Source organism: Cucumis melo, chromosome 5 (genome assembly GCF_025177605.1).
Source record: "Cucumis melo cultivar AY chromosome 5, USDA_Cmelo_AY_1.0, whole genome shotgun sequence".
NCBI lineage: Eukaryota > Viridiplantae > Streptophyta > Magnoliopsida > Cucurbitales > Cucurbitaceae > Cucumis > Cucumis melo.
In genome coordinates this window covers 19271991-19296092 of record NC_066861.1, presented here as the reverse complement: position 1 = coordinate 19296092, position 24102 = coordinate 19271991, and the positions used below count along the sequence as shown (strand labels likewise).

Sequence of the window (24102 nt, the reverse complement as noted above, 5' to 3'; positions counted from 1 at the left end):
GATCGTTTCTGATGCTTAGTTTAGCGACAAAAATGTTCTCTTCTTACTCTACGAGTTCATGATTTTTCTCTACATTTGTATACTATTGGTTGCCCCTTGGTGCATTTTCTTCTGGAATGAAATAGAAGATAAATGCTTCTGAGACACCTTCTATTTTTATATTACAACCTGGAGAAATCATATTCCGTAAGGCAGCTTCTAGTGGCTGGTGCCAATCCTGATGCTAGGGTATGTTGGTTAACGTTCTTTATGTTAGATTTAGATTGAGTATCCAGTTAATTATCAGTTTTGCTCCCTTTCGTGGGTGTCTCATCTCTCCCCTTTCTTTTCCATTTCTTCTCCATGAAAGTTTGGTTTTTCATAAAAAAGAGAAAATTTAGTGCTTTCTTAGTATGAATGTACATTTATTCCCTGTCTCTAATTTTAACTCATGCCACAACCTTTGTTTCTAAAAGGAATGGAAAAAAATAAACTAATTTTGTTTATTTGAGTCTTTTAAACTGAACTTTACTCTTTAAACTAAGGATACATTACGACTATCTATTAGTTAACTTATAAATTATTTACTTAGAAATTTCATGGCTTGTGCTAATGTTTAATTTCTATATGATATGCATACACTTACCTTCTGTGGTAGCTTATTAGATTCCCTATGATCCTAGTAAATAGTGATATAATGGAGGAGGAGCTTGTTAACCTACTTTTCTGTAATAGGGGTTGGGTCTTCTACCACATTCTTCAAATTTTGTGGCTTGAAAGAAATGTAAGAATTTTAGAGGTGTTGGGCCATCCAGTCTTGGAGTAAGGCTCGTTCTAATACTTGTTTTAAAGGATCTTGCCCAACGTTTGTTGTATATACCCTTTATCTTTCTGATTATCTAACAATGGGAGAAAGTTGGCAACTTTGGGGTTTTGCCTCAGAGACTGTTCCTTTGAGGTTGTTCGATAGAAAGAAACAAAATATTCTTTAGTTCAATACTCTGTAAATTTGCAGCTTCAAACCACTCGATGGTGCCATAGCTATAACAATTTCTTTTGTAATTATCCAATCTTGTTGCTTTCGGACAATTGGAATAATTTTTATTTAAAGCAGCCTTCTCTAGGAAGCTCTACCCGAGCCCTTAAGTTGTACATTCTTGGTTCTTCAATATACTTTCCTCTCTTATTAAAAATTTGAAAAAAAGACAAAGGACAAGGAGAGAGAGAGGTAGAGAGAAAGCATACAATGGGGATAACTTCTTTCTTTTTTAACTTTTTATTGTTTATTTTTTATGTCCTTGTTTGTGTCTTCTTATTTATTTTTTTTTAAGAACAACACACTAGGTTTTAGAGGCAGTTTATGAAGTGTGTCGAATGGAAAATATCTTGTGCTTAGATAAAGAATTGATCTTAACTTAGTTCACACAATGCTGCTGAATAAAATGTACATTACTCTGTCTTTAAGAAAGCAAATTCAACTAAGATTGGTGATTTTAGACCCAACAGCTCTGTTACTGCATGTACACAATCATGCAATATCCATGTCTTTAACTTTGAGAATTAGAGAAGTGATTCTCAGTGGCTTCTAATCAAAGACTTTGGAAAAGGGTTGAAAAGCTATGGATCCAATTTTTAGTGTTTGCCTAGTTGTAGATTTGAAAGTAGTGTATTAATGTCTAATCATTATTTCTCGAAATGTATTACCCTTTGTATTCTACAGCATTATTTCTCATGCCCAGAAATATCTAAGCCATTGGAATGTGGTGCATTTTGGAAATGGTAGCTTAAGAAAGAAAAATTGAACCCTTTTACCGAACCTTGCTATTATAGCATAAGGTGGCTAATATACATGGTAACTTGTAAGGATGAACATGATTGGTCTACAAATCAAAGAAAAGGGTTTTAGAAGTACTTGATGAGATATGTCAAAATATAGTGGCCAACAAAAAGAATTCTTGGTTGGTTGAAAATGGAAGGAGATCTCTTTTTGAGATAATGTCTAAATAGGTACTCAAAGTCTGTTTTAACAAGTATTGTGTCTTTTGAGGTGGTTCCTAGGATGAGAAAATTTGACCTTGGAAGATTTTTACTAGAATCTACTAGAGGATATGACAGTGGATGTGTGGGCTTTACTTGTTATGATTATTGCCTACTTGAGGAGGAGATAGATGAAGGAAATGATTTACTTGCTGCGATTAAGGGAGCTTCTATTAGTTTAAGAAGGAATAATTGTAGTCTTAAAGAGTTTTCTTGGTGAAATCTTTAGTGAAGGTTCTCATTAATTTTCCCTTGGTCTATAATTATTTTTCTGGAAATTGAAAAAGCCCAAAGTAGATGTACATTTTATGGATTCTGTATAAGGGAGCGCTTACACACAATAAATAGATTACAGATGAAATAGCCACCAATATGTGCACTCTTTATTTTAGAACAAGTGATGATCAAGATTACCTATTTAACAGGTATTTTTAAATAAATGCTCCAAGAACAACTATTTTCAGTTTTCTATGTGGAATACAGCTTAAAAATGAAGCCAATTTGATATGGGAAGATGCCTTGAAAAAGTCATTTAGGAGGTTTGGCATGAAAGAAATCAAAGGTTTTTTTTTTAAGGATGATCTTAGGCTCAGAGTGGATCGAGAGAAGAATGGATGTGGCTAAATAGCAATAATTAAAATTTTAACAGTTTGGGGTTAGTTTTGTCTACTTCAAAAGGGAGTAACTTTTCTTTGTTCTTTTTGTAATATTTCAGTATCAATGATAAGTTGTCTGTTGATTCAAAAAGTTTTGAAGATTTCATTTCCCAATGCTTGTGGGATATCTTAGATCAGTGATTAGGTTGAACTAATGGTTTGAATGTTATACTTGGGGTAATGTGGGAGTTGTTGAAAGGAAACCTGAGGATCTTTCAATATTTCTAAAAGTATACCATTTTCTTTCGGTGATTTCTTTTAGTAAGACTATTTTTTATTTTTTATTTTTTCTTCCTAAAAAGAGATTTTTTTTTCCTTTAATTAATTAATTAATTAATAAACTATCTCTTTTTTTATAAGAAAATTTATTTATAAATTATCATAATAATAATAATAATTTCTTTTTTATGAGAAACCTACTTTCATGGATAGAAATGAAAGAATATAAGAAAGAAACAGTTTAATTCTATAAGTAAATTTGCCTTGTTGACTCTTAGTAGGACTTTACAGAAGTATTTGGTAATCGTGCTTTATTCTTACAACCATCACATAGGTATTTCGTTCTTCTTTTTCTCTAAAGGATAGTGTCCGAAGCAAGATGACATTGAGAAGTGCAGGTATTATGTCATGCAATTCATGCATGATATAATATTGTCAAGCAACAGGACAATCGTTGAAGTAATAAGTATTTAATTTTACCTTTTTGAACTACTTATGTTGTTTACAACTGTTGCATATTAAATCATTTTTAAATGATGAATAGATGAAAGGATCAGCCTCGACATATTCACATGATGATTTTAGATGCCATGAGAATGGAGTGGGCTGAATTCGTAAACCAATATCTTTTCTATTCTCAATCTCAAAGGTAAAATTTGTAAAACAGACAACTTTATATGCGTTTTCGTATGGATTTGATTACATAACGTGTTATTGCGACAACGTTGACTATCCTGCAGTTATTGTAGTCATTGAAAAGTTATTTTGTTCGATTCCTTTAGACATATGTTTTAGGAATCATGTTGACATGTACTTAGGGTCTCTATTCATAGTTGCGTTGCTTATGCTTATGAGGTCGGTATTTTTATTTCTCTTATGGGTCTTTTACATTTCTTAATAAGAATTATATGTAATGAACCATTTACAATGACAATATTTTAGTGTCGACTTATATTGAAAGGTGATACAGTTAAAGCGTCGTTATACAGATATCAATGACAATATATTCATGTCAAGTGATAAATAACGGTGACACATTTAAAGCGTCAATGTAAGGGTATTAATGACAATATACTAGTGTCAAGGTATAGATAATAGTGACATATTTATTGCATCAAGGTAAAGGTATTAATGACACAATTTTGGTGTCATTTAAGAATATTTAATCACATGTACATTTTTCGAAGTGTCGCTAAATAGCCTTTCTTGATAGTGGCTTCAATGACGCGAAAAATGTGTCGTCAAAAGTCTTTATGATGCAAATTTTGCATTGTTAAAATCCAAATTTGTAGTAGTGAACAACACCAATTGACCCTAACTACTGAACCCTTTAGAATACTAATCAACTTGAGTAGATTAAAACTTAATTATGCAGTTGAATAAGACGATAAACCTACATTAGATAAACTTCATTACATTATTTCAGAACATTTTAAGGTTAAATGTCATTTTGACAGACCGAAATTTTAGACCAAACAAAAGCTAAACAACTAAACTTAACCCTAAATTTATATACATCACAAAAGTGAAACTAAGTACTGACCAATAGCAGCAAAACTATCTATAACTTTGCACAGCAGACTTGGAAACAACGGTCAGACTCTCGAATCATAATCTCTGTCTGGAAAGTGTGAAAACATTTAAAATGGTGAGCTAAATAGCACAATGAGTGACAATTTTTAAAACATACTTTTTGAAATAACTTTATTCTTTTTTTCTTAAATCATTCATAAAACATAACATAAGAATAAAATCTTTAAAACTCCTTCTACGTTTTGAAATATCTCTTCCTATCTTAAGAAGCTTTTTTGCTTCCTAAAACAAATCTCTATTTTTTCATCTTTGTCAGATCTATACCCTAGAAACTCGGTCACAATACCAACTAGCTCGACCTACCGTGCCTGAAACTCGGTCATGATTATATCATGCCTAAACTCAATCAAGATAGCAGAGTGTTGATCATACTATCTGCTTGAACTCGGTTGTAGCGGCTAAGTGGTCAGCATAGCCCTTTTACCCCTGAACTATGTGCACGTTAACTGTTGAGAACTTGGTGTATAAAACAAACAAAGTTTTCTTACTTAAAACTTTCCTCATTAAATTCATGTCCTTCAAACATCTTTCTAAAACAATAGAAATTCCATAAACTCAAAGCATATTCAGTAACCATAGCTTGCAAATCTCATCAGTAAATTATCAATAAGTACATGTCTTGCCAAATGTTTCTAAACTCATGTTTTAGAAACATTTTCCAAATAGCATACTTCAACATTTTTCATAAACATGATTGTAAATTAAGATATCATAATCAATATAGTTTAATAATCATTCCAAAACATTATTAAATAATAGCATGTAAAACTTATTCATAAACTTTATTTAGAAATCATTTTGTCACTCACAGAAGGTAGCTTAGACCCTCGACTTGTAAATCTATTCAATCTCCTTTCGTCTTGAAATAATGGGAAATAATTCTAATTTCCTTTAATCATAAAAATGCCAAAACTTTGCTTAAAACTTCCCAAAATCATAAAAATAGCCCAAAAACGTCTCTTGACACATACTAACGTGCAAGGATGGGCGATAGGGGTTGGCATGCCTTGTCGTGTTCTAACCTTGCAAGAAGCTTGCCATGCGCATCTCATGCGTCTCGCAAGGCCCTTCTCGCACGCGTAGGACTTTTCGGATGCCTCCCTACACTACAAGAAAAAATGTATTTTCCAACGCACAATACAGACTCTAGGATAAGTGACGCCGAAAGAAAAAGCTTCTTCTAATATCATAAAAGTGCTGTCAGGAAAGGTTGGCAATACTGACATAACATGAGGTGACGTCGGTATAAGATAATTTAATAAAAAAATACAAACTTCTCTCGACCGACGTATACAGGGCGTCGGGAGAAGTTTATAATTTTTTAAATAAATTTAACTTCTCTCAACGCCATGCATAATGGCGTCGGGGTTTGTGTGGAAACTTCTGATGCTCCTCGATCGACGTCGGAAGTTCCCCTTTTAAAACCCATTTTTCAAGTCTGTAAAAAAATTTGAAACTAGTCGAAAACAAGAGAGAAGGAGACACTACAACCAAAAAACGAGAGACAGGAAGAGATTTCGAAATCCTGTCATAGTCCACCGTCTGGTCTTCACCTTCGTTCGTCATCCGGTCTTCAATTTTTTCTTTATTTTGCTTTAAGGATTATAAATATTATTAAATTTGTGCTTGTTTTTGTATTTTTTTTTATTGTCAAGGGCCTCTCGATGTGATATTCTAATTGTCGTCGTCGTCACCTACCCTATCTCTTTATTATTTGAATTGATTTAGATTTTTTTTTTTTAATTTTGCCCTAAAACTCTTTGTTCTTTGAAATTTTCCAAAGATTACTTTGTTTTATACACTTTATTTGATGAAATGATTAGAATGTTTTGAGATTTGTTTGAATTCTCTATAATTTATATGTTTTTTTATTAATTGTGCATTATATACGTTGCTCTAAATAATATATATGTTTTTTATGTTTAGTAATTTTCAGATTCATTTTAGGTAAATTTTTATAAATATAACAAACTACTAAAATATTTACGGCCCGTATAACAAAACTCATAAAGTTGGTCATTTTTTAAATATTTCAGGTTTGTCCTTCCGTCTTTCTTCACCTCTTCGCTACGATTTTTTCCTATCGTCTTTATTCCTTTCTTCTTTTTTTTCTGCGATTTCTTTCCATCGTCTTTCTTTTTTTCTTTCTCTTTTTTGACCTAGTTTAGATTAGGATAACCAAATCTAAAAGATCGTGTATAAAGAACCTTAAAAAAAATCGTTTAGATTGAAGAAGTCAAATCTAAACGATCGTGTACCAAAAGAATTAAAAAAAAATCATTTAGCCAAATCTAAACAATCGTGTACTAAAGAATATTAAAAAAATAAACGATCATGTAAACAAATCTAAACGATCGTGTACCAAAAGAATCTTGAAAATTTTTGTTTACACTAATCTAAACGATCATGTATCAAATTTTGAAAAAACAAAATCTAAATGACGTGTAGCCAAATCTAAACGATTGTGTAACCAAATTAAATTATAGAATTGAAAAAAATAAATCGTTTAGATTTTCTATTCAAATCTAAACGATCAACCAAATCTAAACGATCACCAAGCAATAGCCAAATCTAAATGACTGTGTACCAAATATATTACGTCCATTGTTGACGGCATGGTTGACGGGGCATTTTTTGTATTTTCCATTGTGGGTCGGTGGGCTTTTTTCGTTTTTAGAATTGTTCTATACATTGTAAATATTTTGCTGTTTTGTTATATTTTTTAAAAGACCCCTTCATTTTATGGATGAATGTTGTTGGTGAATGTTATTGTAGTGTACATTTTAGTTAAGGTTTGGTTTAAAAGTGTTGCTTTGATAATTTAGAGTTAGTTTCTGGTTGAATTAGATTTATATTTGATTTTGGGAGTGGACTAATACATTGTAGTGAATTAGTGAGTACTTCTTATAAACACACTTTTAGATTTGTATCTGTGGAATGTTGTTGTATTTGTACTAGAATGTTGTTGTATTCATGGAATGTTGTATCAATCTTTGTGGATCAAAGAATGTTATAAACTTATGAAGTTATTAATTTTGTTTAGTGATAAACTTCTCAAATTATAAGCTTTTTGGTTGTTTTTCATTTATGCATATCATTTATCTTTCAAGCTTCATATCTCCATCAATACTAACTCGTTTTATGCATATGGCCATTTGATTTGATGCATTTTTTCATGATCTTTACATCTATTATCATAAAGTTAGCATTTTTATTGATGTATCTTGACATTGAATTCCCTTCAAAATTTCTTCAACCCAAATTCATGAATCTTTCCTTTAACTCCTTCAGTTCCTAGTCTCTCTATGCTAATTTGGATGTTTGAAAGTAGAGTGTAAGATGTTTAATTGTTTGAACTATTATTGTTCATGTTGGAATGGAGAAAATATGATATATTTTTGGTTGCTTGGATCAATCTAGATTGGATTATGATCTTAAAGAATATATACCTTTCATTATTAAATATAACGGTATTTAAAAAAAATAGAGGATCTCCCGACGCCGTATAAACCGTATTGGGAGTGTACAATTGCTGACGTCGTATATACGGTGCCGAAAGATGTTTTATTAATGTTCTTGTACATTATTTGTACCACGTGGTTTAATAATCTGAATTGTCGCATTAAGGAAACCTTGATTACTTAAGTTGATTGATAAAACCTCACTAGACATTTTTGTCTAACCTTCAAAATGTTTTGTTTTATTCCCCTCCCCCTCCAGGTAGCGAAGGACATCTGATCTGCCTATCGTGCCTCCAATCACTTCATTTTAGTAGTGTCACTGTTAACTCGATGCACGTAGTAGCTAGGCGAGGAGTACAGGTGTTGTTGTGAGTCATGTCTTGTAGTTTTGTAACGAATGTTGTAAGAAGTACCAAAAATGTACTCGTCTTTAAAGTATTAACAAAAGCTCCATCATTTGTTCTTCTTATCCCCATCTTATTTCCTCTCATTATCTTTTAATTTTGCTCACTAGGTTTTCTATGTGTTACTTCGCAGAGAATCTCGCATAGAATATGTAGGCGGTTACGTCTTTGTTCCATCGCCTAGAGTGAATTGGATCGAGGCGTGACAAGTTGGTATCAGAACATAAGTTCTTGGGAAAAGTCTTGAGTAGAGTCATGCATATAGAGTCAAGTGTTTGTACAAAAGTCTAATGTATTGATGCGACATAAGAACTATAGCACCACAAGAAAGATCGAGGTAAGTGGCAACGGATGTCTAGCTACTACGCCAATCAAACATAGGCACTCAACGAGATGTTTAGTAACCCACATGAACCTGTGGGGAAAAGAGCCGATGAGGACATGTTTGATCATTTTTCTCAAAAGTTAGACAAAAGGTTTAGCACCGAAAGGCTGAAAGCGTTAAGGACAATGACCTTTGCAGGAACCACTAATCTAGCTAACGCGAAAAATTGGTTTAAGTCTAATTGAAAAATATTTTGAGGGGATGAACTGTATCGAAGAGAGAAAAGTGAAAATAGCCACGTTTTTATTACAAGATAGTGCAAAAGATTGGTGGACTCTTCATGTTGGAAGGACAGGCGAATAAGGTCTCATCGTGTGGGAAGCATTTAGAAAAGTGTTCAAGAACAAGTTTTACCCTCGTTCTTTCTATGACGTGAAAAGAAAAGAGTTTATCAGTTTAGTTCAAGGCGACATGACTATCGCAGAGTATGAAAAACAGTTCATTGAGCTAACTAAGTATGCTTTAGCCTTTATAGTTGACGAAGCAGACAAGTGCAAGCGATTTGAAGAAAGCCTACGAACTGAGACTAAAGCACCAGTCACGACCAGCATGATTGGTTTGACTTTTCTAAGTTAGTAGATGCTTCTATGAGGGTCGAGAGATGCATGGGAGATGATAAAAAAAACAAAGTTTTCAAGAATGACCCATGCGATCAACGCTTTAGTAACATGAGGAGCGGCGAACGATGCGACAAGACCAAGTGTCAAGTGCTAGGGGTGCTGGAATGAAGAAATTTCAAAACTTGTTTTTTAATCCCTATGGTGTTAAACCTAGCTAAGGATGATGATTTTATAACCAAAATCGGGACAAGAGAAGGGAGATACCTCAGTATGGACAGATAACGAGCCTCAACGAAGACTCACGTACAGGCAGAATCCATATTTTAAGGAAAGGATTGGCCCTTGTTACTTTAATTGCAGCTAAGTAAAAATTTGGTTCAAAATAAGATTTGGAAATTTTATTAAATATTTGAAAAGAATGAAGTTAAGGGCAAAAGGAGAAGTTAAAATTTAAGTGAAGACAACATGGTAATTCCATTTATCTTTTCTTTAGGTATATTTATTGATAATAATAATAATAATAAAAAATAATAATAATAATAATAATAATAATAATAATAATAATTAATAATAATAATAGTAATAATAATAATAATAATAATAAAAGAAGAAGGTGGTCTTCTTCTACTTCATTCTTTCCTTCATCTCACGATCTCACCCCTCTCTCTGTCTAGAAAGTTCTTGCATTGGCAGTTTTCCATCTTTCTCGCAATTGGTTGTGATGCACACCGACAACGACATAACTCGTTGCTTGTTTGTTAATGCAATGTTCATTCATAGATGTGTCATGTTAAGCTCTAAGTGAGCGACTTAATAAACAACTAGAATAAGATGATGCTATAAAAGGTGCATTTCTGAACTATACGTTGCTAATTTCCTAATGATATGCATGTAATACAAGTTTTCCTCTTTATCGCCCTAAGTGTAAACGAAGAGAGAGGTTTCTTAGTAGGTACAGGGTTGGACTCAGGGAAAAGAATTAGTGTTCCTATTGAATCTATCGCGTGATTAATCCTATATGGTAGACTCTATACAATATAAGTATGCACAATATTTTTATCCTAATTATATACAGTAAGGTGCAAGTAGCGGTGCAAGATGATCATGGCGATAGAGCGTACTCAAATGTGAACTCATGTAGCAAGCATGACATGAAAGAAAATTTAATTAACTAATCGTAATGTATTGTGTGTTAATATTTCGAGGCGATATAAAGCATCTATTAATTTCAGAATTAAGGCGAACATCCTCTTGGTGCCTTCATCATACTTTCTCAGGATCCAAATACTTAAAGTTAAGTTATGATTCATATCTAATGAGTTTGTTTGCATTGCAAGTAATTTATTCTAATTTAAGGCGAGCATCCTTTCGGTGCTTTCACTGCACACGTTAACATTTCTGCAACTTATATGAAGGATGAATTCGGCAATGAGATTTTATTGTTGTGATCTCTTCGCCGCTCGCTTAGTTAAATATGGGTTCTCACTTGTCAGGTGATTACTGTCAATGCGATTGTCTTCTCTCTCAAAGAAACAAGACTTGTTTCCGCGTTTAGCTAAACAACACTTACAAGACATACATCCAGGTTCTCTAATATCAATAACACAGTACATTGCTCAGAAACTAATTAAATGCATTGGAAATGGATAGCAAGAGAGAAGTGGGAGAATGGTAGAAGAAATGCTTTAATATTATAAACATAACTTCAGGCCTCTTAGCCATAGAGTACATATTACAACTTAATATAGGAAAAATACAAAATGGAATACATAGAAATGAATCAAGCCTCAGAGTATGATTTCTTATACTCTTCGACTATGATTTTTGCTTGTTGTGATGAGGGAAAATGGTGGGGGAAGAACTCTCTCTTTAAGCTCTCACCTAAAACATAAGACATAAAGGATGAAATGAAGTGTGAGCTTGCTCTCTAGGATCCAATTCGCACACTTTGTTCTGAAGTAGATGCCTCTATTTATAGGCAAGGAGTGATGCTGGCAGGACATCCTACGCCTCATTAATGCTTATGATAAAGCTGCAGTAGCGTCGCACAGACGTCCTTTTGTCATTTTTTTACATTCGCGCCAACCAAATTTGTTTGTTAGTGGTTTAAATAACCTTTCTTGTTGTGATCGTCACCTTGTTGGTTGAACATGTCTCCTTTCCTAACGTTCTATCGTCAATCTCTACTTCTTTTTACCTCATGTGATAAGACAAATAAAACACGATAAAATAGCAATAAAGTTCTTTTGGAGTCTGCGATACACAAGTTAATCAATTTTTCTACTTTTCCTGCATTTTCTTTCAATCTTTTGTGATAAGATTTCAATATTTTACATAAAAGTTTACAATAACTTGTATTTCTATAAGTTATCATACCTCCATATTTAAAATAATGTTTGTCCTCAACAATTATCCCATAATCCTAAGAATTCATCCCTTCCACAAACTTCATTAAACTTCTCAGATTGCATTTATAATTCATCTCACATTCTGACATTTCATTCTTTCCTCCCTTACTCTAGACTTGAAAATATTTCTAGATTCTAAATGCGACAAGCTTAAGTCTTTTCCCTTTTTCATTTCCATAAAATCTTTTTTTCATTTTTTACGAAACGGTTGTTGTTTCGAAAATTCTTGGTTCTTCTCTTTTTGCGCAACAAGCTCTTATTATTTATTTGCATCTGTCGTTGAGTGAAAAATCATAGGCACTCTATGAGTCCATTCCTCTCCTCAACTATAACTCTTGTCGAGACTTATTTATTTTACTCTAAGATTTTAGTTGAAGCTTTGCTTCTTTATTTTTTGTTGAGAGGTGGCAACAATGGAATTTTTATCTTCTCACCATACAAATAGTGCGTCCAAATATTTAGTGTAAAAACTATCGCTACGAACTCTAAATCATTTGTAGGGTAGTTTTGCTCATGACTCTTCAACTGACGAGAGGCATAAGCACAACTACCTTAACTTACTGCATCAAGACACGACTCAATCCCTTCTTAAAGGCATCATTATAAATTACAAAACTTCCAAATCCATCTGGGACTGTAAAGACTGGTGCAGTAACAAGTTTCTGCTTAAGATTCTAGAAACTGCTCTCACATGCTGGGCTCCAAACAAAAGAAGTCCCTTTTCTGGTCAACTGAGTTAAAAGACTAGCTATACGAGTGAAACTTTCCACGAACCTTCTATAATAACCTGTTAAACTCATAAAACTATAAACCTTACGGACTGTAGAAGGTCGAGGTCAATTGACAACATTTTTAATCTTTGCTGGGTCCACAAAAACTCCCCCACTATATACTACATAGCCAAGAAAAGACACATGCTTCAGTTAGAACTCACACTTTGAAAGCTTAGCATACAACTTATTGGCTCGAAGAGTCTTTAAAACCTGATGCAAATGTTCCTCATGCTCAGCTTCTGTCTTGGAGTAAACCAAGATATCATCAATAAAAACTATCACAAAAGTGTCTAAGAAATCCATAAACACCCTATTCATCAAGTTCATGAATACAACATGAGCATTTGTCAAGCCAAATGACATTACAATGAACTTATAATGTCCATATCTTGAACGAAAGGCAGTCTTAGGAATATCACCGTCTTTAATCCTCAACTGGTGGTAGTCTGAAAGTAAATCAATCTTAGAAAACACATTGGCTCTTTGCAACTGCTTAAACAAATCATTAATTTTGGGCAGAGGATATCTGTTCTTGACTGTCACCTTATTCAGCTCTCTATAATCGATGCAAAGGTGTGTTGACCCATCTTTCTTCTTGACAAATAATACTAGTGCTCTCTAAGGTGACATGTTAAATCAAATGAAACCCTTGTCTAACAAAATGTAATTATATATTTAAAATGAAAATGAATAATTAATGCAAAATGTAAATATCCTCTCTCCTAATAGACATCATTAATATCAATTTACATAAATTAATGATATATATGTGTATACAACATACAATGGACTACCAACTTTAATTGTTGTTGGAGTTTAGTTGATATATTTTACCCACTCACCTTAAATCTCTTCTTCTTCTATGTATGTATGTATTTTCCCAACTCAACTCACGTTGGTGAGTCAAACAACCCCCTAAATTTAATTTTTCAAAATTTAAATTTACCAAGATTGGCTTTGACAATAATAACGATTTTCACCTAAGAAAATAGATATGTGAATATATTTTCTATATCTATTTTCTAAATTTACAGTAAAAATGCTAAAGTTAACAAAACATTTTTTTTAAATCAACCAACTTGCAAAGAGACTAAATTTAAGATTTATTAATAGTACAAGAACTAAGCGGGTGTTTGGGGCAAAGAGTAAGTTATAATAGTTTGAGGACTATTAATAGTCTGAATATTATAATAGTTTGGGGATTATAATAGTTTGCGTTTGTGGTACAGAGTATTATAGTAAGAGGTGGTCAGGTGTGAATTACAACGAAAAGGGTTTGCTCGACGGGAAAAACCAAGAGTGGTGACGAAGAGGAGAGTCAGAGTGTAACGTCCCGAATTTTCGAGGTAAATTTTATCTTTTTGTGGGGATACGAAATTTTTTTTTGAATTTAATGTTTTGTAAATTGCTATAATAATAATATGATATTAATTATATTATTAATATTATTTATTGTTATTATTATAATTTATTATTGTTATTATTACTATTATTTAATATTATTATTATTATTATTTAATATTATTATTAATTATTATTATTATTATTTAATATTAATATTATATTATTATTAATTATTATTATTATTATTTATTTTGGTTAATATATATATAAACATGTTTTTTTTAAAAGAACCCTAGCGCGCGCACGCACCCCCCCCAGCCGCTCGTCTTCTTCTTCTCCCTTCCTCGCCCGACGGTCTTCACCTACAACCGACAACATCGTTCTTCTTCTTCTTCTTCTTCTTCTTCTTCTCTTCAGCTTCTTCACCCGACGAACACAGACGCCATTCGCACGTTTTCGTCGACCGCCCATTCCTACATTCGCACACCGAATCGGCATCCAACCGTCTGCAGCCGACATCTCTCCCTCTCCTTTCGTCTCCGCCACCGTCGACGGTTCCTCTCTCCTCATTCCGTGTTCCCGACGCAGCTCAGAACACCGAGGGGAGCTACTCACTTCCGTCGTCGACGTCTCTCACTCGAACGTTGTCGGGTGGAACAAAAATCCAGACTCGAGCCACGAATCCAGACCAAGGCAAGCCGCGTGTTGAGCCGAGCCGCGAGCCGCGAGCCGCAAGCCGAGCCATGATTTGAGCCGAGTCGAGGACCGAGCCAAGCCGAGCCGAGGACCGAGCCAAGCCGAGCCGAGGACCGAACCGAGCCGAGCCGAGCCGAGCCGTAAACTGATCCAAGCCGAGCCGAGCCGCGAGCTGGCCAACCCAAGCCACGAGCCGAGCCGAGCCGAGCTGGATACCTCCAAGCCAAGCCGAGCTCCCTGTTCACCGAGCCACCTAAGCCATATTTTCCTCCCTCCACTTCGGGTCACGGTGAGTCTTCGGTAAGGATTGTTTTTGATGAATTCCCTAATGTTGCTACATCCGATTCGAGTTTGAATATTGGAATAAGATTTGGTCCTACCTTTCATCCCTTGAAGGTATTAAGGAGTTGACGTTCAAGTTCTCGGGTTCCGCGGCAGGCTTGTTTGAAGATAGCTTTCTTTTCCTTGGGTAAGTCAACGGTTGTTGCTTAGGGCCAAGTAAAATGACTTCTACTAGTTTCATCGATTAAAACCTTCGTGTTTTCGTTTAGGTGGATCCGTTGAGCGTGGACTCGATCGAGGGGCATAACCGAGTATCAGGTAAGGGTTTTCCTACTACTGGACCTCGGATCGAGGCTGGAAACGTAGTAATCCACAGGGGATTGCACGTTAGTAATTGTACCGAATAAATGTATGTGTGTTTGACTTTTAAGTACTGTTGCTATACTCTTGTCTGATGCAAAGGTAACGCGACCGCTAGTTGTAGCTCGTGTGCTACCGAGTGTAAGGAGTTGCTTGTGGATAGACCCCGATGCTGGATGTTCGGTATAGTGTGGTTATGTTAATAGGCTACGTTGTAAGTTGGAATTGTATGTCGATGGACCTTGAAGTTTACGGTTAGGTACGTGGTAGTCATTGGTCTGGACATTTATCATGGTGTTGGTCGGGGAAGGACGGTGAGTGCGATTTTGATTGATTAGTTGATTGGGTATAGGGGTTACCATAATGGTGTGTGAATTGGAAACGCGTATAGCAACTGAGGATGTAGTTGTTCAAACCTATACTATCTGACCGGCAAAGCCTATGGCGAAATTGTAATATGAGTGTTGATGAGGTATGACTGTGGTAGACGGTTTAGTATGGACTGAGGGGTAACGGTTAGCTTCATCTATGGGGTAGTGTACCTTACGGATTGTGCATCCTTCGGGAGCACTAGACTGATATGTGCATCCTTCGGGAGCACTAGACTGATATGTGCGTTCTACGGAACCACTAGACTGTTATGTAGGGTACCCCTGAATAGGAAGTTAACTGTTGTTCCCTAACGGGCCCAGTAGTGGGTCCCTTACTGGGTATGTTTATACTCACCCTTTTCTCTTCTTAAATTTTTCAGGTAAGGGCACAGCGAGGGGCAGACCGACGAGGGGCAGGAAGGATGCGTGAAGGCCATATGGACGCGTCTGATTTTCTTATTGCTTCCGCTGATGTATTTTGTTAGAATATTTACCTTTGTGATTTTGAGTTGATGACCTGAGTTTTTATTTGAAACTTTTGTGACTGTGAGTTAAAACAGGGCCCGATATTGTTTTCGTAATATTTCTAACGTTTTAAGAAATCGTAACCGTCTGTTATAAATTTTTGTGTTGTGTGGTCGAGTCTTAGTACTGAGTAGTGACCTCAGCTTAGTCCGGAAAGTTGGGTCGTTACACAGAGAAGGATTACCAAAAACCTAATCTGAGGGGAAAATACCCCTAGTTCGGTAATTGAAAATATCGAAATTAAATTTGAAAAAAGGGAAACTTTAATATAACAAACCACCAAACTATTTATGGTTCGTGTAACAAAGTCCATAAAGTTAACCATTTTTTTAAATATTTCAGGTTTGCATTTCCATCGTATTTCTTATTTTCCTCTTCTTTTTTTCTTGCTGCAATTTTTTCCATCGTCTTTCTTTTTTTCTGGTTCTTTTTTTACGTCGTTAAATCTTTCCATCGTATTTATTCTTTTCCTTTTTTTTTTCGCTGTGATTTCTTTCCATCATCTTTCTTCTTTTCCTCTCTTTTTTACATCGTTTAGATTTGGCCGAAATTTAAACGATCGTATACAAAAAATTGCAAAATCTAAAAGATTGTGTATAAAAAATTTTGAAAAAAAAATATTTAGATTTGAGTAGCAAAATGTAAACGATCGTGTAAAAAAGTAAATGATTGTGTAAAAAAAATAAAAGATCGTGTATAAAGATTATCGAAAAAAATCATTTAGATTGGAGATGTAAACGATCGTGCAAAAAAAGTAAACGATCGTGTAAAAAAAATAAAAGATCGTGTAGAAAGAATCTTGAAAAAAATCATTTAGATTGGACTAACCAAATGTAAACGATCGTGTAGAAAAAATAAAAGATTGTGTATAAAAAATCTTGAAAAAAATCATTTAGATTGTAGTAGCCAAACGTAAACGACCATGTAAAAAAATAAATTATTCTTTAGAGAAATCTAAACGATCGTGTACCAAAAGAATTAAAAAAATCGTGTATCAAATTTTGAAAAAAAAATCGTTCAACCCAAATCTAAACAATCATATAACCAAATTTAGACGTAATCAAATTAAACGATCGTGTAACAAAATTAAACGATAAAATTGAAAAGATAAATTGTAGTTATATCTAAACGATCGCAAATATATTAGGCACACGTTCTTGTGGCATGGTTGACGGGACATTTTTGGTATTTTACACGGTGGGCCTCTAAAGTTTTTTTGTTTTTAAAATTGTTCTATTAAGTGTAAATATTTTGGTATTTTACACGATGAACCTCTGAACTTTTTCTGTTTTTAGAATTATTCTATTAAGTGTAAATATTTTGACACTTTGTTATATTTTTGAAAAGACCGCTTGAAAAAACGTAGAACCGTAACGACCAAAATGATATTTGAAAAGGAAATTATTTTTTGAAAAAACCTAAAATTAAATTAAAAAAGCAAAATTAAAACCCCTCCCGCCAAACAAAACCAAACCTCTCCAAAGCCCTAGTCCGACCGGCTGTTCCTCCCTACACTCATAAATCCCTCAAACTCTCTACTTTCATATCTTTCTTTCAGCCTCCCCATTGTCACTCATTTCCTACTCACTCTTCAACGATGAGTTTCGCCGCTTATAGAATGATGCACTGGCCTACGGGCATCGAGAATTGTGATTCAGCCTTCATCACCCATTCTCGCGCCGACTTCGTCCCCGCCGTCACATCTCACTCTGACGACCTCGACTCCGACTGGCACCCCCGCCGAGATATTGGTCCAGTTCCCAATCTTGTAGTCACCGCCGGCAATGTCCTCGAGGTTTATGTTGTTAGGGTTCTAGAGGAAGGTGGGAGAGAATCAAGAAGCTCAGGAGAAGTCAGACGCGGTGGCATTATGGATGGTGTCTCTGGGGCCTCACTCGAGCTTGTTTGCCACTACAGGTATGTTCCATGTTTTGTGAATGTATACCCAATCATTTCAATCATATTTCTAGCTTGTTAGAACATACATGCATCATGGAACAGCTTTTTGCTAGCTTCTCAATTTGGGTCTTTTTGTTGCGTCTCGTTTTTTACTTCTCATTTATGAGCGATAACTTTGCTTATAATAGAATACAAAAGTTACCGTATACTGGGTAAGCACTTGTTCTTTTTGTTTAGTGATAATTTACTATTCTTCCGTTTTGTTGCAGGTTGCATGGTAATGTCGAGTCCATGGCAATTTTGTCCAGTAGAGGAGGTGATGGTTCCAAGAAGAGGGATTCGATCATATTAGTCTTTCAAGAAGCAAAAATTTCTGTGCTAGAGTTTGATGATTCTATCCATAGTCTCCGTACAAGGTGGGTGGAGGAAAGGAACGAGATATTTATTTTTCCTTTTTTGATTGTTCTCTACAATCATTTATTCATTCACACGTGCAGGTGTTTGAACTTTCAAACTAAGATAATTTGATTATAAAAAATAATTAAATTACATGGGATGTATAAATTTTAAGCTTTTGGTATTTCCTTTTGGCTAAAACTTTTTCTCATTGTCTGATCTCTGATTAACATAATTGGGGACGAAGTCCCTGATTGTTGAATTCATATTTGTCAGAATTCCTGTGATTTTTTCCCTTTATTTTCTTGGGAGAAAAACACAATTGGTGCAAGTTGAAAATCGTTCATTCCAGATTTGATATCAGTGACGAGTTTTATTTCTTATTTTTTGGAAGATAGATACGAAGGTAATACAAGTGTTGTTGGCGTTGGATGTATATTGGTTGAGCCCTTTTGTTTTATGAAGATTCCTATTAGAATCCATGAAAGCTTAGATCTAGTATGGAATATGGTTCTCTAATCTAATATGCCATCTTCTAGCAAAGTTAACATAAACAAGGCTCTAGAAAGTTACTAAAATTGTTTTATATATTTAAAATCTGAGAACTCAAAGTGTAAACCATTCCAAATGCAGATGGTTCAAGTCTTTCTCCACTTCCTCAATTGTTGTTGATTTTCGTTTTCTACGGTTGACCAAAAATGCTTCTTGGGCTCTAATTTTATTATGTGACTTAAATATCAAGACAACATACTTGTTTGTTATGCATGTAATAATCCTGCCTCTCCAAATAACTTCCTGATTGTTTTCTTCCTTCCTCCACCAGATAGATGTGCAAAGGTACCATCTTGGAAAGAACTTGTGGAAGATGATACTCTGGTTATTTATTATTTTAATTGTCTAAATTTTTTTGGCATTTGACAATTATTATTGAGTGGAAATTTTCGTTTGTAGCTCAATGCATTGCTTTGAGGGCCCTCAATGGCTTCATTTGAAAAGAGGTCGAGAATCATTTGCAAGAGGTCCAGTGGTAAAGGTTGACCCTCAAGGCAGGTGTGGAGGAGTTCTTGTTTATGGTTTGCAAATGATAATACTTAAGGCTTCTCAGGTGCCTTTTGCCTTTCAAACTTTTCTATTTGGTTGTGCATGACAATATAATGCATGCTTTGTTAGTACATTAAAGATGCTAAACTTGACTTGCCATTCCAATGTTTGCACATTGAGTAAGATGAGATATGACTAGCATGTTTTGGTAATGCACTAGAACGGGAAGTAGTAATTTTTAGTTGTGATTATTGCAGTTAAACTCAAACTAAATGAGGTGACAAATATGAAGAAAATGTGTAGAAGACTTGTTTGACTATACTTTTTATTTTTTTCCCCGTAAACCTTAAATGGGCATTTTGATTGTCACATTATAATTTAAGTTGATGTTTGGGAATAAAAATAAATATATTGTATTTTTCTCGAACATCTAAAGCAAAGACAGTCCTCTTATTCAAAAGACAGACCATCAACCAATAAGGAAAAGGAATCATCGACAAATGAATTTTTTTCTTAATCAATCTAACTTTGTAAGAGTTGGTAGACAAAAGGAGAAAGCTGAATCTGTTCCCTCTTGATAAACCCTTATTGACATGGAAGGCAGCATCGGACAAAACGATAGTCCTATATTCTAACTAATAAAGGATGGTGTACCATCAGTAACTTTATCCATAAGTTTGAAAGGTGAGATCAACCATCAATGAATAAATTTCAATCATTCTTTCATATGGATTAAAAATTGGAACATGTTTGTTTTTTTAGGCTCCTTGCTTTGAACTTTTTCTTTTTTGCCCTAAATGAGAGTTTGGTTTCTCATGATTTGTTTGTTAGGCTGGTTCCGGTTTGGTTGTGGACGATGAAGCTTGTGGTAACACAGGTGCAATTTCTGCTCGAGTTGAATCGTCATACCTAATTAACCTAAGGGATTTGGATGTGAAGCATGTAAAGGATTTTGTATTTGTACATGGTGAGTGTGTACTTATCTTGCTTTATTCTTACTCCTTACGTCTTATTTATTTATTTTTTTAGCTATTATTAAATTGTCTCGATTCTTTGTGTCTTATAGCATTTTAATTATGGCGACCATTAGGAGAGTTTTAATAATTTTGATGACGTTGATCATTCTTCATTTGTATGCATAGTCATAAAGTTTCTCTTTGAAAGAGTATACAGTTTATTTAGGATAAATGGTGTGTATGCATAGTCATAAAGTTTCTCTTTGAAAGAGTATACAGTTTATTTAGGATAAATGGTGTATCAAGAGGCTCTAGAACCAACATCGGTTAGCCTAGTGGTAAAAAAGGAGACAGTCTCAATAACTAACTAAGAGGTCGCAAGTTCAATCAATGGTGGTCACCTACCTATGAATTAATTTCCTACAAGTTTTCATGACACCCAAATGTTGTAGGGTTATATGGGTTGTCTCATGAGATTAGTTGAGGTGCACTTAAACTGATCTAGATACTCACGGATATAGAAAACAAAGAGGCCCTAGTTTTGCATTATGCTCATGGCCTACCTTTTCTAATTAATAAGGGAACTTTAGAATTACTTTTCACACCCAGAGTTGTCTCAATAAAAGCAGGGAGCATAGGAGATCAAATGGTTAGAAGAAGCAATCAAAAGATCATCAAAAGCACAAGGGATGTTGATTTTAATGTTGTTACCAAGAGATTGCTGCGATTACTCCCTTTAAGGGAAAGAATGAACTTCCCATTCTCCTCTACTACATACACTAGTTATTACCTTTTTCCATGAAGGGCCTTCTTCATTCATGTTTCTCCAAAGCTATGTATACAAAAGGCATTATTCCGTTGTTTAAAGGATCTTGTATTCCCAAACCCCACTATACATTAGGGAGGGAAGTGTTATGAGTGCAAACAAAGTCCCATCAAGATTGAGGAAGAGAAGGATCATGGGTATATATGTATGGACAATTATCTCCATTGGTATGAGGTCTTTTGGGTGGTTTCAAAAGTAAAGTCATAAGAGTTTATACCCACAGTAGACAATGTCATAACATTGAGGAGGTTTGTGGAGGGTTGTTGTCACTATCAATTGGTATCAGAGCCTTGATCTAGACCTAATTGTGCGTGTGAAATCCTCAAATTCCGAACAAAGAAATTTAATGAGCCTTGTTCGTGCTCGGTTTAGGTAGCCTTGTGGTTTCCCCTACCTTGATAAGAGCAAGTGTAATGCATGCTTGTGCTTGTGTGCTCTATTTGGATTTTGACTTAAGATGAACAGGATGTGCCTTAAGATAAAGAGCAAGTTGACTCGGGATGAAAAGGATGTGCCTCGAGGTGAAGAGCAAGTGGTCCAAGTAGAACTGGAGGTGCCTTGGGATTTAGAGCGAACTCTCGTAGTTGGGTATGGATGGATATGTTCAAAGGGAGACCTCAAAGTGGTACTTTGTTTGAGGGGAGGATTGTTTGGAGGTTAAACAATGTCGCATGTTGGTTAGGGAAGAGAATGATCATGGATATATAAGTGTGGACAATTATCTTCATTGGTATGATGCCTCTTAGGTGGTTGCAAAAGCAAAGCCATGAGATTTTATACTTAAATTGGACAATATCATACCATTGTGGAGATAGGTGGTGGTCTTGGTCAGTTCTTCTTATTAGGAAGTCCACACTCAATTAACAAGATGAGCATATCTTTAAAAATTGCCACCATATATGAAAATGTCTCTAACGGAATGGTCAATCTCTTCCACGTCCAAACACATATTTATTACCTTGGATACAAACATTTAATATCTCAAACATATTGTCACAAACCAATTCTTGGAGAGTTCTAGTAAATGATACTTCATTACAATTGTTAGGTGTAGGAGCCCTCTTCAGTCCATGAAAGCCTAATCGAAGAATTGAGCCTCCAGACCCTCATGCCCCTTCTCCCATGTCAAGTGACCCTCAAAGCAAAGCAGAGAAGCCACATTAGTCACCTTCCTATTGGAAAGGAGGCAATGAAACCCAAATGAAGAAAAACGAGCTCCCTGACCATATAAGGAAATCAACAACAAAAATGAAATAGTTTAGGATATAAAGCACAAAGATGTCTCTCACCCACCCAGTGGTCCTCTTGATGTAAGAAGAATAAGGATTAATTGTGTAATTAGTTAATATTCTAGGTTAGTTCCCTTCTTACTCCCACATGTAATAAAACCCTATAAATGAGAGTTCTTTCTTCTTGTATGAAGGGACAATGTCATCTCTAGTCTATACATATACTATCTAAAAGGGGCTATGGGGGAGAAATGTTGGTTTTCCCCCTTTGCCCCTTTTAGTGATTATGTGGCTATATAATGTAATTTTACATTAAAACCATTAAAAATAATTTATTGTTTACTCGTAAATTAGATTTGAAGATTTTGGTTTAAATTACACATAGAAAAGAAAATCTATCTAAAACAAGAATTGAACATAGATTTAGATTTTGGTTTAAATTACAGATAAAAAAGAAAATTTATCTGACAAAAGTTGAATTGAATGTATTACACGAAGATCTTTCTAGAAAAAGTTGAATTTAATGTGGATTTGAAAAAAATAAGAATAAAAAAACCATATATAATTTGATACTAAACCATTAAAAAATTATATTAAATAATGATTTATAATTCACATTAAAAAAATCTATCTAAAAAACCTTGAATTAATCATAGTTTTTTTCTTCTAAAAACAAGAATAAAAAAAAGAAAAAATTCCATATAGTTATCTATTTCTAGACTTTTTCTAAAATCTAAAATTTAAAAGGAGCTATGGAAAAAAATAATAAAATTTAAATATAACCTTAGATACTATCTATGTCTAAACTCTTATCTAAAAGGCGAAATTTAAAAAAAGAATTCCAACATACTAATTTTTGCCCATGCTCGATTTTCTCAAAGATCATTCTCCACATTGGAAATTTGATTAGTTATTCTAGTAACGTCGATGATGTTTCTAAGGTGGTTTGGGATGGAATAAGAAAGCAACAATATAGAAAAAGGGCCCAACTATCCAATCAAACCCATTGTCCAAGAAATTGACGTATGGGAGTTGGATGAATTAAAGAATTATCAAGAATAATTAAGAATGGAATTTTATATCCCAAGAAGAACGTCCAAGACTGGTTGATTCAAGAAAATTATTGGATGTCATATATTCACTACGAACTTGAAACATATTCAAGAAGTCGTGCTGAAGCAGAGTATAGAGCTCTAGCTCTTGGTAATTGTGAAGGAATATGGATAAAAAGATTACTAGAAGAACTAAAGGTCTCTTAAAAGACACCTGTACGTGTATATTGTGACAACAAAGCTGCTATCTCTATAGTCCATAATCCAATTTTTATTATAGGACAAAACATACTGAAATCAACAAACTTTCTATAGAGGAGAAACTTGAAGCTGGTGTAATTTGTATTCTGTATCTTCCCAGTACAGAACAAATGTGTTGACTTAAGGGATAACCAAAAGTATAGTTCGAGGAAATGATATCCAAGCTGGCAATGGAAGATATACTTAAATCAGCTTGAGGGGGGAGTGTTGGACGTAAATAAGATTTAATTGTAAAATTATCTACAATTTTACTTATTTTATTCTCTTTATAATTCTTTCCTTTTTTATGTAAAAAGTCTCTCTCCTATATAAGAAGGCTTTGTATCTAACAATAATGTAGGAATACAAAATATTCTATTCCATTTAATTCAAAGGGAAAATACAGAAGA

General features: G+C 34.4%; 1 protein-coding gene across 4 annotated transcripts in view; it reads left to right on the top strand.

Annotated features, from left to right (window-relative positions):
- The first annotated feature begins 17528 nt into the window (after positions 1–17528).
- LOC103485885 (cleavage and polyadenylation specificity factor subunit 1) overlaps positions 17529–24102 on the top strand; it is a 50806-nt gene continuing 44232 nt past the window's right edge. The window contains exons 1-4 of one of the 4 annotated variants that reach the window (XM_008443628.3): positions 17529–17970; positions 18222–18368; positions 19300–19453; positions 20221–20356. In XM_008443628.3, the coding sequence (XP_008441850.2) occupies positions 17651–17970; positions 18222–18368; positions 19300–19453; positions 20221–20356 (757 nt within the window). In that variant the 5' untranslated portion in view covers positions 17529–17650. Of the gene's footprint in view, positions 17971–18221; positions 18369–19171; positions 19186–19299; positions 19454–20220; positions 20357–24102 lie in introns of those variants that run through there. The other 3 variants (XM_017044023.2, XM_051085473.1, XM_051085472.1) reach the window with 3 other exon arrangements.